This window comes from Malurus melanocephalus, unplaced genomic scaffold (genome assembly GCF_030028575.1).
Source record: "Malurus melanocephalus ecotype Western Australia unplaced genomic scaffold, MMel_1.1 scaffold_0, whole genome shotgun sequence".
Lineage (NCBI taxonomy): Eukaryota > Metazoa > Chordata > Aves > Passeriformes > Maluridae > Malurus > Malurus melanocephalus.
This window is the reverse complement of record NW_026623232.1, coordinates 1,493,257-1,505,864: the sequence shown is the minus strand read 5'-3', so window position 1 is coordinate 1,505,864 and position 12,608 is coordinate 1,493,257. Positions and strand designations below refer to the sequence as shown.

Here is a 12,608-nt window from a genome sequence, read left to right as displayed (position 1 = left end):
GTCCCTGTCCCCGGCCAGCCCGCACCCCATCCCAGTCCCTGTCCCTGTCCCCGGCCAGCCCGCACCCCATCCCCCTCCCTGTCCCTGTGCCGCCCGCACCCCATCCCCGTCCCTGTCCCTGGGCAGCCCGCACCCCATCCCCSTCCCTGTCCCCGGGCAGCCCGCACCCCATCCCCGTCCCTGTCCCCGGGCAGCCCGCACCCCATCCCTGTCCCTGTCCCCGGGCAGCCCGCACCCCATCCCAGTCCCTGTCCCTGGGCAGCCCGCACCCCATCCCCGTCCCTGTCCCCGGGCAGCCCGCACCCCATCCCCGTCCCTGTCCCCATCCCCGCGCCGCCCGCACCCGCTGCCCGCGCGCCCCCTGCCGGCCGCTCCCCCCGCCACCATGCCCGCGTTGCTCGGCAACCGGGGGTTCGCTTGGGAACACCGGGACCGCTCCCCCGGATAAAAATCACCCTCCATAAACAGCAATTGTGGTCCCGGTCTGCACGGCCCGGTAACCCCTGGCGCTAGGCTAGAGTACTGTAAACTGCTGCCTTTCACCACGTGCCCCCACTACTGCAGGCACAAGCCACTCGCTTATGCTTACATGCTAACTTGGTCCATATGGTTTCACTTCTTGCTCCTCTGTCCTTTACAACAGAAAATAACATTTCATCCTATAGTGAAAAAGTAAATCTTCCCGAACGAAAAGACGAGCCAAAGGAAATCTGACTGGGGAGCTTGCCTCATAGTGACAGCACAAGCATGCAGCCTCCCAACTGGATTTGTGCCATCCTTAGTCATGCACAGCTGGTGTTTGCTCACTAAAATACTCTGTTCATAAACAAGCAATCCCTACCCTATTATTGCTGCCATCTATTAATTCAACTTGTTTCTACTATAATAAATTGTCTCTGGCCAGGCAGCTTTCATAAATAGTCATTCTAGTCTGAATATGAATCGTCCTGGCACAAAACCCAAAAATTCTTCCCAAGGGCTCCTAGGGGAGCACAACTGACTGCTGGTACATCAAAAGAATGAAAAGAATCAGCTGTCAAACTAAGCAAGCAATTAACAATAGGACACAAGGGTAAAACCTTAAGTTATTTCTTAACACAAAGAGAACACTGTATAGATTTATAGGCCTCAGTAGAGGTCCARGAGCTTATATATTTCTTAACTAATCCATCTACAACAGGTAACCCAGGGTACCAAAAAACTAATATTCTAGGGAGGGATAAGAGGCTGTCCTGCTTGTTTTCCCTGGCTTTGAATCAAAAAACAACACCAAAAGACAAAAATCTCCCAAAAAAAMCCTACTCTGTCTTGGACATGGTACTTAGGCAGCTAAATGAAATCTTGTCTTGAATTATTTACTCTGTAACCATGAGGTAAAAATATGCCAAACAGACTGACCACCAGCATGCAAGATTTTGAACTCCCAAATTCTAATCCTGGCTCTGCCAACAACACTGTGCCCATGACAATGTCCAAGGCTCTGTTGATGCCTTAGTCTTTCAGACCATCACTAGGATAAGTGAAAAAGCTGCCATACTTAAAMAAAAAATTAAAAATATGTATCAGTGAGGGCCTTGTTTTGTTTTCTAACTACAGAAAGCAGATTTTTAAAAGATAGAAGGATGGTTTCTTTTATCAAGAGAACAAAAAATCCTCTATGCTTTGACTGTTAATCTTCTATCTTACGATACACCAAACAAAAATAAGATGTCACAGCTGTTACTGAAAGCATCAAGAATCTACTCTAATCTAATCTCCTCTGAGAGAATCTTTCACAGATCTTGCTCACCAGGAAACAGTTGTTGTCAATAGTCTGTAATCTGTTTTATCTTAGAAAAAGAACATTTGAGTTACAAGTATAGAACTTGTAACACAGACTAAAGAAGGTAGCACAGACCTTTATAGTCATGGTGAACTATTTTCCTACACAAGTCCTTTCCTTCCCTCTTTAAGCAGTACATCAAATTCAAGATTAGTTTCTACAATCTGTGTTTTGTTTATAAGAGACATAAGGACTCTTAATGAAGTTACAAAGGTCTCCTGAAGCACTAATTTAACAATCATTACTGCTCCTTCTGAAAGAGGTGAATTTCCARTTGCAATGAAGGGAACAAAAGCGATGGCAAGGTGAGGCACAATCAGTAGCTACTAAATGTAAAATAAAGCCATCCATTGCTGTGTATCTGAGGACAAAGAAATTCACTATAAAATTCACCATGAGGCACCAGTGGACCCTGAAAAACCACTTCCTTATTTACTTCATTCACCATTACAAAACTGAACATTGCAATGATCTCCAGAATTCAGAGCACYGGACAGTCCAAGATTGGAACAAGGTCACAGAGATTCAAAGCATTGACTCACTAAATTAGTGAACTGAAATCAATGTGAGTACACAAATGAACAAACCACCAACTTCAAGCCCAAAGATTAAACATAAACATGATGCATGCCATCATTATTTTACAGAAAACAAACATCAAAAGAAAAAAATATATTAATGCATGAGCAAACAAGAAAGTTGCTTTTTTAATCCACCTTAATTTCATACTAACTTGTAACTACATCAATGCACAATTTCACTATGGTAACAGCTTGCTAATTTGTGACCACCAGTTCACACAATTCACAGCTATTTCATCAATTTCAGCTGCTCTTCATTGGSATCATCCACCAGATGCTGGCCTCCAACTTCACATCACCACATAATTGCAACATCAAAACTCCTAACAAAGGGCATAATCTCAAAACTTGCATATGGCAGAAGTACTAAGAGATGCATTATCTAAATACATTTTAAAAATGSATAAAACTGCATGTTTGAGAAGTATCAGACATCATCTAAAAAACACAAAAGCTGGTACAGAAAGTTAGGTGCAACTGGYTGACATGGTTGCCTTGGAGCTACTCAATGGCCATCCCACAAAACAGATCACATTGCAGACTGATACTTGTTTTGCAAAAGTATTAGAGCAAATGCCATGTTTTAAAGTTAATTAGAAGGAACCATTCAAGCAGTTTTGCTTTTCAAGATGACAGATTTTTCTCTGTGACCCAATTATTCCAACAGCCTATTTAAAACACAGAATTAAAAATGGTGAAATAACAAGATCAGATGCAATCACGAACTGTACATATTTCATGTAACAGCTTTAAACACTTTTACTAAGTGTGATTGAGTCTATGGAATTTTTTTAAAATCTTACACAAAATTTCTACAGGAAGTCTGCACATTGCATGTAGYCATCGTTCCTTCTACCTGTTGTTTGTTTTACTTGACTTTTACAACAAGAAAAAGATGCTACATTTGCCTGATTAAAGTATTTGAGGAGACTTTGGATCTAATGTTTTGAGTACAAAGCCTGCACTACACAGCCTCCCACTGCAAAGGAGGCTTGCTTCTAAATTTACCTGTGTGGCAATAAATGTGCACAACAGAACTACTCCAAGTCTATAGCAGCAGGTGGATATAATGAACACCTGTGGTTTTTATTTACTCTTGAATGGTTCCTACCATCTATTTATAGTCCAGGCAACAGCTTGAGTAATACCAAACTGGGAAATCACTCAAAAAATGGTACTTCTACGCTTTAGGGAAGAATCATAGTTTATGGGTTTTCTTTTTCCTTAGCTGTTTATAGATAAAGTATTCCTACATGTAATTTATCCAGAAACAGTAAATTTGTGGAGCTATTAAAAATATTTTGGCCACTATTCAGCACTAACTCCTACGTTTTTCACATCAGTGTTCTGAAGTGATAGAAKTTAATTATTTATTAAGTGTCTACACTGTGCAGAAGCATCCACTATGACATCCATACATCCTTCCAGAACTGSAGTTCAACTCAGTGAAACACCGGGAAAAGGACAGAGCCAAATCCAGAAGCAGAATGAAATCCACTAAGTTATTCAGGGTACTGATAAAATATAAACAAATAGACAGAAATTCAAAAGCCCATCAAAAACAAAAAATTAACTAAGTAAAAAAAAAAAACATTAAATGTATGTGACTGCCTCAGTAGTAATCATTTTACTTATGACATACATTTCATGTTAAGGCTGATAATTAAATGTTCACCTACCGAATCATTTGCTGCTAGGGCGAGGGCTATATTTACTAAAAGAAAGAAGAGGAGAAACAAAAGTATTAAATGCAGGAAAACCTAATTCCGAAATATTGTGAATGTTATAATTGCTAACACGAAAAAAATATAAATACATCACACTTATTTAATATCTTGGTTCTCAGCTTCTTGCATCTCTACAATATTTGCAATTTAAGGGGCACCAGCAACAACATTTCAGTCCACATTTGTTAACCAGCAAACGAACTCAAGCTAACCTGCAAAAACTTGCAGATTCTCAGTTTCTAGAGGACACTGCAAAATAAAAATACAGTCTCAGTATTTTGCCAAAGCATAACATTCAGAAAATCTTTTGGAAGTACCCACTTTTGAAGATGAACACCATACTAAATAACTACCATCAGTAACCTTCACCACACTAGTGAACTTCGATAAAACTAGAAATTAGGTAAGTATTGATATAAACAAAAAGATGATCATATCCTTTTTTATGATTTCTTGTGATAAAATRAACAGAGATGTTTTCTGTAAGAAGGTGCGATACACACTTCTCATTTGATTTTTATGTCAGAAAACGAAGTCACATCTACCTGAAAACATCTGTAACTAAAAAAACAGACAAAAACAGATGAAGCAACTAAAAAGATGGTTTTTTTACAGCTTTCACATTTCCCTCAACACTTAACTCTCAACTAAATAGCATGTATCTTTAATGGSTCACCAGCTTCAATTATGTTGGGAATCCTCCTGGAAGCCTCAGTAAAAACAAACGGTAATTTTTATAAACCAAGAAGTTACATGTTTTAGAAAAATAAAAAACACAGGAGGAAACCAAACACACACAACCCTTTCCTGTTAATGAAAGGTTACATGTTTTGTTTCCTTTACATGTTGCTGTATGTCCACACAGTCTTTCAAGAAAGGTAAGCTGCAGTATTGTTCTGCTGGAAGAGTACAAAAAGTTCTGAGAAGAAGCTGAGGAGCCAGATTGCTGTCTTGAAGAACTTGACACCAAGAAAGCTAAGTTTCTTCAAATAAAACAGTCAGGGGATTAACAACTGTATAGCTTTCTCAAAGAAGCACACAGCCTCTCTACTCCTAAGCTAACAAAGCACATAGATTTTATTTTTCAATTTTCTATTTAAGCAGCTGCTCAATTAACCATTCCCCAAACCAATCAGAGAATTCATCCTCTGAAACCTAGAGACCAATCTACAAATGACAGATACGGAGAAAAAACAAGCAAACCAATTATAAACATAAAAAGAAAAATAAATAAAATCAATGGCAACTCTTGTCTGAAGAAGGAGACTCACTTCTTAAAATCACTTTACACGTTTATCTTCTTAAAGAACTTTCATGTGTGAAAAAGAAAGTACAATTCACAATGCTTCTTCAATAAGGTGTATTTGACTACTGAAGGGAAGGAAGGGAGACAGTGGGCACAATAGTAGGCAAACCTAAGGTTTTTAAAAAAAAACAAACAAACCTCAAACTTTGGACAGATGGCATAAGTACAGAAGAATGCTGTTGAAAAAGAGAAACTTCACAGGAAAGTGACAGGAAACATAGCAAACAAACAAGCCAACACAAATAGACTTTTACACTTACCAACACTTATACAAATAGAAACAACAAAAAAMCAATCAGGGTATTTAAACACGCATTGAAAAATACTTTTCCTGTAACATAATTTCTTCTAATCATTGACTAAATTGATTTCAGAAGACCAAAAAGCACTGAAAGCAACAGAGAATACAACGCGAAAGTCATATTCAACAAACAGAAGGAGTAATTCAACAGGTGAAGGAATGACCCTGACAAACATGAGCAGAATGAAGATCCTCTTTTCCTGAAATGGAGATCCAGAGCAACTGAAACATAACCATATGGGAAAAAACAAAAACAAGAGGCCTTTTGACATTCATATAACAAGACTGACATATTTTCTATGGTGCTTTGAGAATTAGATGCTGTTGGTGCTTACTAGTTTTCTTTCAATTCCTACTCTCAAAATGTGTCAGCAGAATTGTCACCAAACATGTTCCCCACAAACCTCAAGTAAGAAGAATTTTAAGTACATCATTCAGTAATGATGCCATGCAGTACTTCTGTTCATACAAGTTATCTGAAATTCAACTGTTCATCTGAACCAGGAAATTCATTCTCATTATAATATAAACAGGAGTATAGATTTCCTTCCCAACATTTACGAATTAAAACATCCTTTATAAAAGGCTGTCCAAYACGGATCCATTTGAATGGTTCATTTACATTTCCAGTATCTTATTTAATGCTTATTGAACCCTGATTTTATTTTTAAATGCATAGGAATGAACTCTCAGCTCTAAGTATTATTTATACATGTGTTACATTTTATGTAGAAATAGCATACAGATGCCAGTTACAAGAACTTAGACATTTGTTTGCAGACATGAGGAGAATAATCTGAATTTACTTTTCCAATTTTGTTCATGTTGTAAACTGTTGACCGATGAACAGGTATTTGGTCTTTTTAGTAACCAATCAACCAGTCTATATATTATAATGATATGCCTTTTGATGGTTAAGAAATGCAAGTTATAATTGTTTTGCATGTCTTTTTACAGGTATGTGTATCCTATGTATAGGATAGCAGATAAAAATAAAAAAAAAATTTCTCTAAGTACAATTACTTTTAGTACAGATATTATGTTAGTTCTAGAATTGATTAGGCAATCAGTCCATTTCAAACACCAAAATGATAATTTAAGAGCTATATCCACTTGTTATTCACAACACATGGAGATGAACAGTAGACATCCCTCAAATAAATGATGACTCTTCTCCAGTCTAGATGCTAGGGAAGAGATCTTTAAACGAATTTTTAACACTTTACAGAATTCTTTTCAAAGACATTTACTTTCAGGGTCATAGAATCACTGAATGGTTCRGATTGGAAAGGACCTTAAGAATGACCCAGCTCCAAACCCCTGCCATGGGTAGGGACACCTACCACTAGAYAAGGTTGCACAAAATCCATCCAACCTGGCCTTGAACACTTCCAGGAATGGGAAAACCACCACTTGTATGGGCAGCCTGTTCCGGTGCCTCACCATCCTCACAGTACAGAATTACTTCCTGACACCTACATCTCTCCACTTCTAGTTTAGAACTATTCACCCTTGACCTATTACTATACGCCCACATAAAAAGTCATGCTCCTTCCTTTTTGTAAGCCCCTTTTAAGTACTGGAAGGTGCTTTAAGAGTCTCCCTGGAGCCTTCTCTTTCCCAGGCTAAACAACCCCTATTCTCTGAGCCTGTCTTCACAGGAGAGGTTCTCTGATCATCTTTGTGGCACTAGTTGGGCCCTCTCTAACAGGTCCTCCTTCTGCTGGGTGACCCAGTCCTGGATGCAATGCAACCATCCAGCCAATTCCTAATCCACTAAGCGGTCCATCCATCAACTCCCTGTCTCTTCAGTTCAGAGACAAGGATGTCATGCAGGACAGCGCCAAACGCTTTGCTGAAGTCCAGACAAATGACACCARTTACTCTTCCCTCATCCACCACCACTGTAAGAAGGCCACCTCGTTTGTTAAGCATAACAAACATTTTTGCATTTTGTCATCTGCTTAAGTTCAAGTAACTTTCTGCAGCACTGGTAACCCATGTACTATCTCATTCTACCACCTAGGAATGGCACAGTTAGAGAAAAACTAATTCAAAACCTAATGGTGGAATTGAGAGAAGAGTACAAAGTGCTTCACAAGGCTCTGATCAATTTGTGTGATTTATGAGTACTGTTTCACTTTTTATTTATGAAACACCTATGCAAGTAGTTGAGAAAATTGAACAGTCCTGATCTTGAAACATTTTTGTAAGTATCCTCTACAGAGCACACAACTTTGCTGACATAGCACAGAAAGGCACTGTGTAGGCACACCTAAGCTGCTAGGGAAGGAGGAATAGTGTCACTGCATTGGCATACGATCCCCTTCAACTCAGCCTGCATCGCCTCTTAAGATGTCCTGATGTCTCAGAACAGACTGCACCATCACAAAGATATTATGTCAAAGCTGTCTGCTCACTTCAAACCTAAGTTAAAGCCAAGATTTCTGTACCCAAGTAGATTCTCAATGGCTGCAACTRGACTTGACAGAGGTAAAAAGCACAACGTAATGACACAAGCACCTAAATATTCCATACAAAGCGCTAAAAAACGTGTAAAGCAAATTATAAAAAAGCAGAAACCTTACCTGCTGTTGTTGATTTTCCAACTCCCCCTTTTCCAGAAGCCACGACCACCACCTGCTTAACTCCTTCTATGGGCTTCTGCTTCGGCAGCCCGCGTGACAGGATCCGAGCACGTCTGTCCCTCAGAGCCTCATCCCCAGAGCTTGAGGACTAACAAAATCAAAAAGCCAGTGAATGCCTATGCACCAGCCTGCAGTTTTCGCAGAGAACACTGACAGGAAGGAACCCACGTGCACAGTGAGAAATTTCCACTTGTCTAAAAGAACATTCTGCACAGGGGGTCTCCCAAACGGATCCTGCTTCCCAGATAGGCAGGGACTGGGCCTACTGAAAAATACCCCCAGTCACACTGTCTTCTGACAAACACTTGAATATGGTTGATCTTAACAATTAAAGAAAAAAAAAAAAAAATACCCCCAGTCACACTGTCTTCTGACAAACACTTGAATATGGTTGATCTTAACAATTAAAGAAAAAAAAAAAAAAACAACTTGGGTTGAAATACACCACAACACTGTTTTAAAAGCCGGACGCTTTACGAAACAGACCAGACCTGGCGGTCCTTTCGGTGCAATTGTTTCAGGCACAACAAAGGCAGCGAACGGAGCGGGCGAAGGAGCGGGACCTCGAGGTGCTGAGGGGCCGCAGACGGGCGGGTGCGCTCCGCCGCTCGTGCCGGAAACAGCCGCACGCGGGGCCCGCTGCTGCACGGACGGGCAGGCGAGCGGAGCGTCCCCGCAGGCCGTGTGCCACCCGCCCCGTCCGGCACAACTGTGCGGCGAGCACCGCGCGCTGCCCCCACCGAGCTCACGCGGGCCCGGGTGAAAACCGGGCAGAGCCCATCCATCTTCCAGAGCGACTCCCGCCGCCGACGCCTGCAGCGACCGCATCCCCTCCCGCAGGGACGCTGCCGCCGAACCGCCTGCAGCAGGACATGGCCAGCGCAGGACGGAGCGTCCCGCCTGCCACCTCCACGGTGCGCCCGCAAGCACAGGCACAGCCCAGCCCGCTCCTCGCCCGCTCCGCTCCGCTCCCGCCATGGCAGCCGCGGCGCACGGCGGAGCTCCCGCCCCACTCACCGCGGAGCCGGCGGACCGAGCGGCACAAGCGGCGGGCGCGCAGCCCGGGCCACACGGCCGCGCCGCCGGAACCCTCCCGCCGCCGGCTATGGAGAGGAGGCGGGCGGCGCGCAGCGCCCACAGCCAGGAGGAGCCTCCCATGCCCGCGGCCGCCCCGGGCGCGCTGAGATGGCGCCGTGTAGCCGCGCCTCGGCCCGCCCCCCGCGCCGCGCCGCGCCGCGCTCCTCCCGCTGCCCCGCCGGCGGGACTGGCGCTGGGTGGGCCCGGGCAGAGCTTGCCGAGAGCTGAGGGCGTGGCGCCGGGAGCTGCTGCCGCTCCGGTGCTGCGGGGTGGCGACCCGCGCCCTCCCGCAGGGAGAAGCAGCGGCACGGAAAGAAGATCTCTGCCGCTGTCTGTAGGGAAACGGGGGCCAAGGGATGGACACCGGGTGACCGCAAGCATTGCAAACTGCTTCGGGCTTATTCCTCGTAGTGCTGTAATTATCCCGCAGGGGCTCGTTCTGGCGCTGTCCTTCGGCTCCTCGGTGCCTTCTGAATTCTCATCTTGGTCCGCAAAATGTTTGGCCAGGAGGTTGGTCCCGTCTTAGTTTGTGTCCTCTACAAATAATAAATATATCCCATTTCCTCCTTTGGATCATTTGGTAAAAGAACAAAGAGACCTGTGGCTGAGTCAGATGCCACCTGTTTGGGTTTTTATTTTTTTCTTATTTTGATTTGGGTTTTACGGTTGGTTGGGTTTTTTAAATAACACTAAAGCACAGAATCCCAGAATTAGTCAAGTTGGAAGGCCACCACCCTGGATCACCTGGTCCAATCTCCCTGATCAAGCAGGGTCATCCCAGAGCAGAAGATTGCACATCCAATGGCACAAGATTGCATCAAGATGGTTCTTAAATATTTCCACTGAGKGACACTCCACAGCCTCTCTGGGCAACATGTACCAGTGCTTGGTCACCTGCACAAGTTGTTCTTCCTCATATTCAAGTGGAACTTCTGTGCATCAGTTTCTGCCCATTGCCTCTTGTCCTACTCTTTGGCACTGATCATTATTCTGGTGATAGTTTTGGTGTTCCATCCATTTTACGTTCACTCAGTAAAAACTGCACWTCTGTTCCTTATGATATGTGAGATTTGCTTAAAGCTGTAAAGCACACAGCTATAAGACATCATCTCATGCTTCTCTCCCACCTACAAGGCTTGTAACTCCTTTGTGGAAAGAGATTGGTTTGACATGATTTGCTCTTAAAATTCCATCAGTAGTCCTTATTCAGTTATGTGGTGTTATAGAATTAATTCAGGTCTTAGCAGTTTCAGGTCATTAATTTGCAAATATAAAATACAATGTAGACAGTGTCTTCTCTTGTACTATGTAATGGATCAGAGGATTTTACTTCAGTTTAAAGTGTTATGATAAACATTTCCTCTCTTTCACAGAGAGCAGAATTTTCACCATTTTAAAATGTTACTTTTAAAATTATATTATTAAAAGCTTCAATCTAGCATTCTGCTAAACCCCAGCATTTCCAAAGGCATATTCCAGTGTTCAACTACAACACATAAATTACAGTGTTAAACTTTTTTTTCCTATCCTTGAGTGATTCTCATTCATATTTTTGATGTACCCAAATGAGCGTATTTTGCATAACTAACACAGACAGACACCCGAAGAGGTCAAATAATTTCCCACTAATTTACTCTAGTGTCCCACCAAACTGGAAAAGAATACTGAAAACTAACAAGCCACTTCGTTTTGAAACTGTGATATAGATGTGCCTCCAGGGCTTTTTTTCACTGCCTCTGGAAAACAGTTACCTTTTGTATTGCAGAAACTGTGCATGATTGTTATTTTAACCTTGAGCAGTTGGAGGCAGTGTTAGAGTACAAAACACTGTGCACCTCACGCCAATGGAATCTGTACTGCGAGTTCAGGGGTAGGCAAACACTTGAGATATGCATTRCTTCCATGTCTTTACAAAGAAAATAACATGGCAAAAATGTATGATACACTTATTCATTTCGAGAATAGCTCCAACACTGATGAGAATAATACTCAAATATTTTTGTGGGGTTTTTTAAAGCTGATCTAACACAAACTAAAATTGAGCTAACTATCCTCAACATTTTTAGTTTTAATCATTTCTTTTAGCACTGGTTTGTTAACTACCCTGCTAGTAGGGTAGTTAACATGACAGTAGGTTGTATTGAATGGGARTATGAAAAGTGGTGTTTGGCCATTAGAAAGAGATTTGCTCAGCAATATAGCAGACATTTTCAAAATGCCTTGAATTTAGTGAAATACACTGCAGTTTGAGTAGTGTTTCACCATCTCTACTAATTGTGAAGACAGTTTTATGGATTGTACACTTCTCATAATTATTCTTGGTTTTCTATTTAAATTTTACCATTTGAAAATATTGTTCTGTGTTGTTTGCCTGATGTATTATTACAGTCCACAGCTATTATTTACAGAGCTAAAATATTAGTCTAGAAAAATGCAACCAAAAATTAACAGAATTTTTACTTCCTCACTTGAGTCTTGATGGAAACTACGGCAATCTCTGCATCTTTCAGAAAATTCCACTTCAGRCTTTTCAAAAGTTCAGCAAAATGAAAGAAACAATATTTATTTTTAATGCAAATTGATAACATTTTCTCTAAGTAAATGTAGAAAAATGTTCATAGACTSTAAATTACTATTCAGTACTGAACAATAACATGCTAAAAATAGAACTGATTCTTGTCTGAAATTAGATTCTCATGTATTTAAATATATTCTGTCTCTACCCAAAATCAATTAAGAGTATCCAGGTATAGCCAGGAAAGATCCCTTGCCAAAATTACTCCAAATTTTAAAAATGAAATAACATTTGAAAAATGACTTGGTAGATAATTAAGTCGGTTTATGTGCAGTAGGATGTAAGGAGCTAAAAAAAGGGGTATCCATTTCAGAATGAATGTCTTCTGGGTATCTTTCTGGGTGTCTTCATAGTACCACATTAATAACATAGTTACTCATATGAGACATCTATTTCAGTCACAATCTGAACTAGAAATTGTATTAAAGAATGGCAAAAGAAAGATTTTTCCCAGCCAAAGGGTCATTCTATCTTCACCACCAGGCCTGCAATCTTTGCCCACAGAGGTATACCATTGTATACCAGGGTGCAGGTGTATGGCATGGAAGTCTCAGATTCTGGGGTTTTTTTT

At 41.5% G+C, this 12,608-nt stretch overlaps 1 protein-coding gene across 1 annotated transcript in view; it reads right to left on the bottom strand.

The window, feature by feature from the left end:
• Positions 1–9,564, bottom strand: part of NUBPL (NUBP iron-sulfur cluster assembly factor, mitochondrial) — a 77,408-nt gene extending 67,844 nt beyond the window's left edge. Inside the window, exons 1-3 of the mRNA XM_057390204.1 lie at positions 9,403–9,564; positions 8,326–8,473; positions 4,083–4,117 (exon numbers count right to left, since the gene is read on the bottom strand). Coding sequence (XP_057246187.1) covers positions 4,083–4,117; positions 8,326–8,473; positions 9,403–9,543 — 324 coding nt within the window. The 5' untranslated portion in view covers positions 9,544–9,564. The remainder of the gene's footprint in view (positions 1–4,082; positions 4,118–8,325; positions 8,474–9,402) is intronic.
• Positions 9,565–12,608: the final 3,044 nt, after the last annotated feature.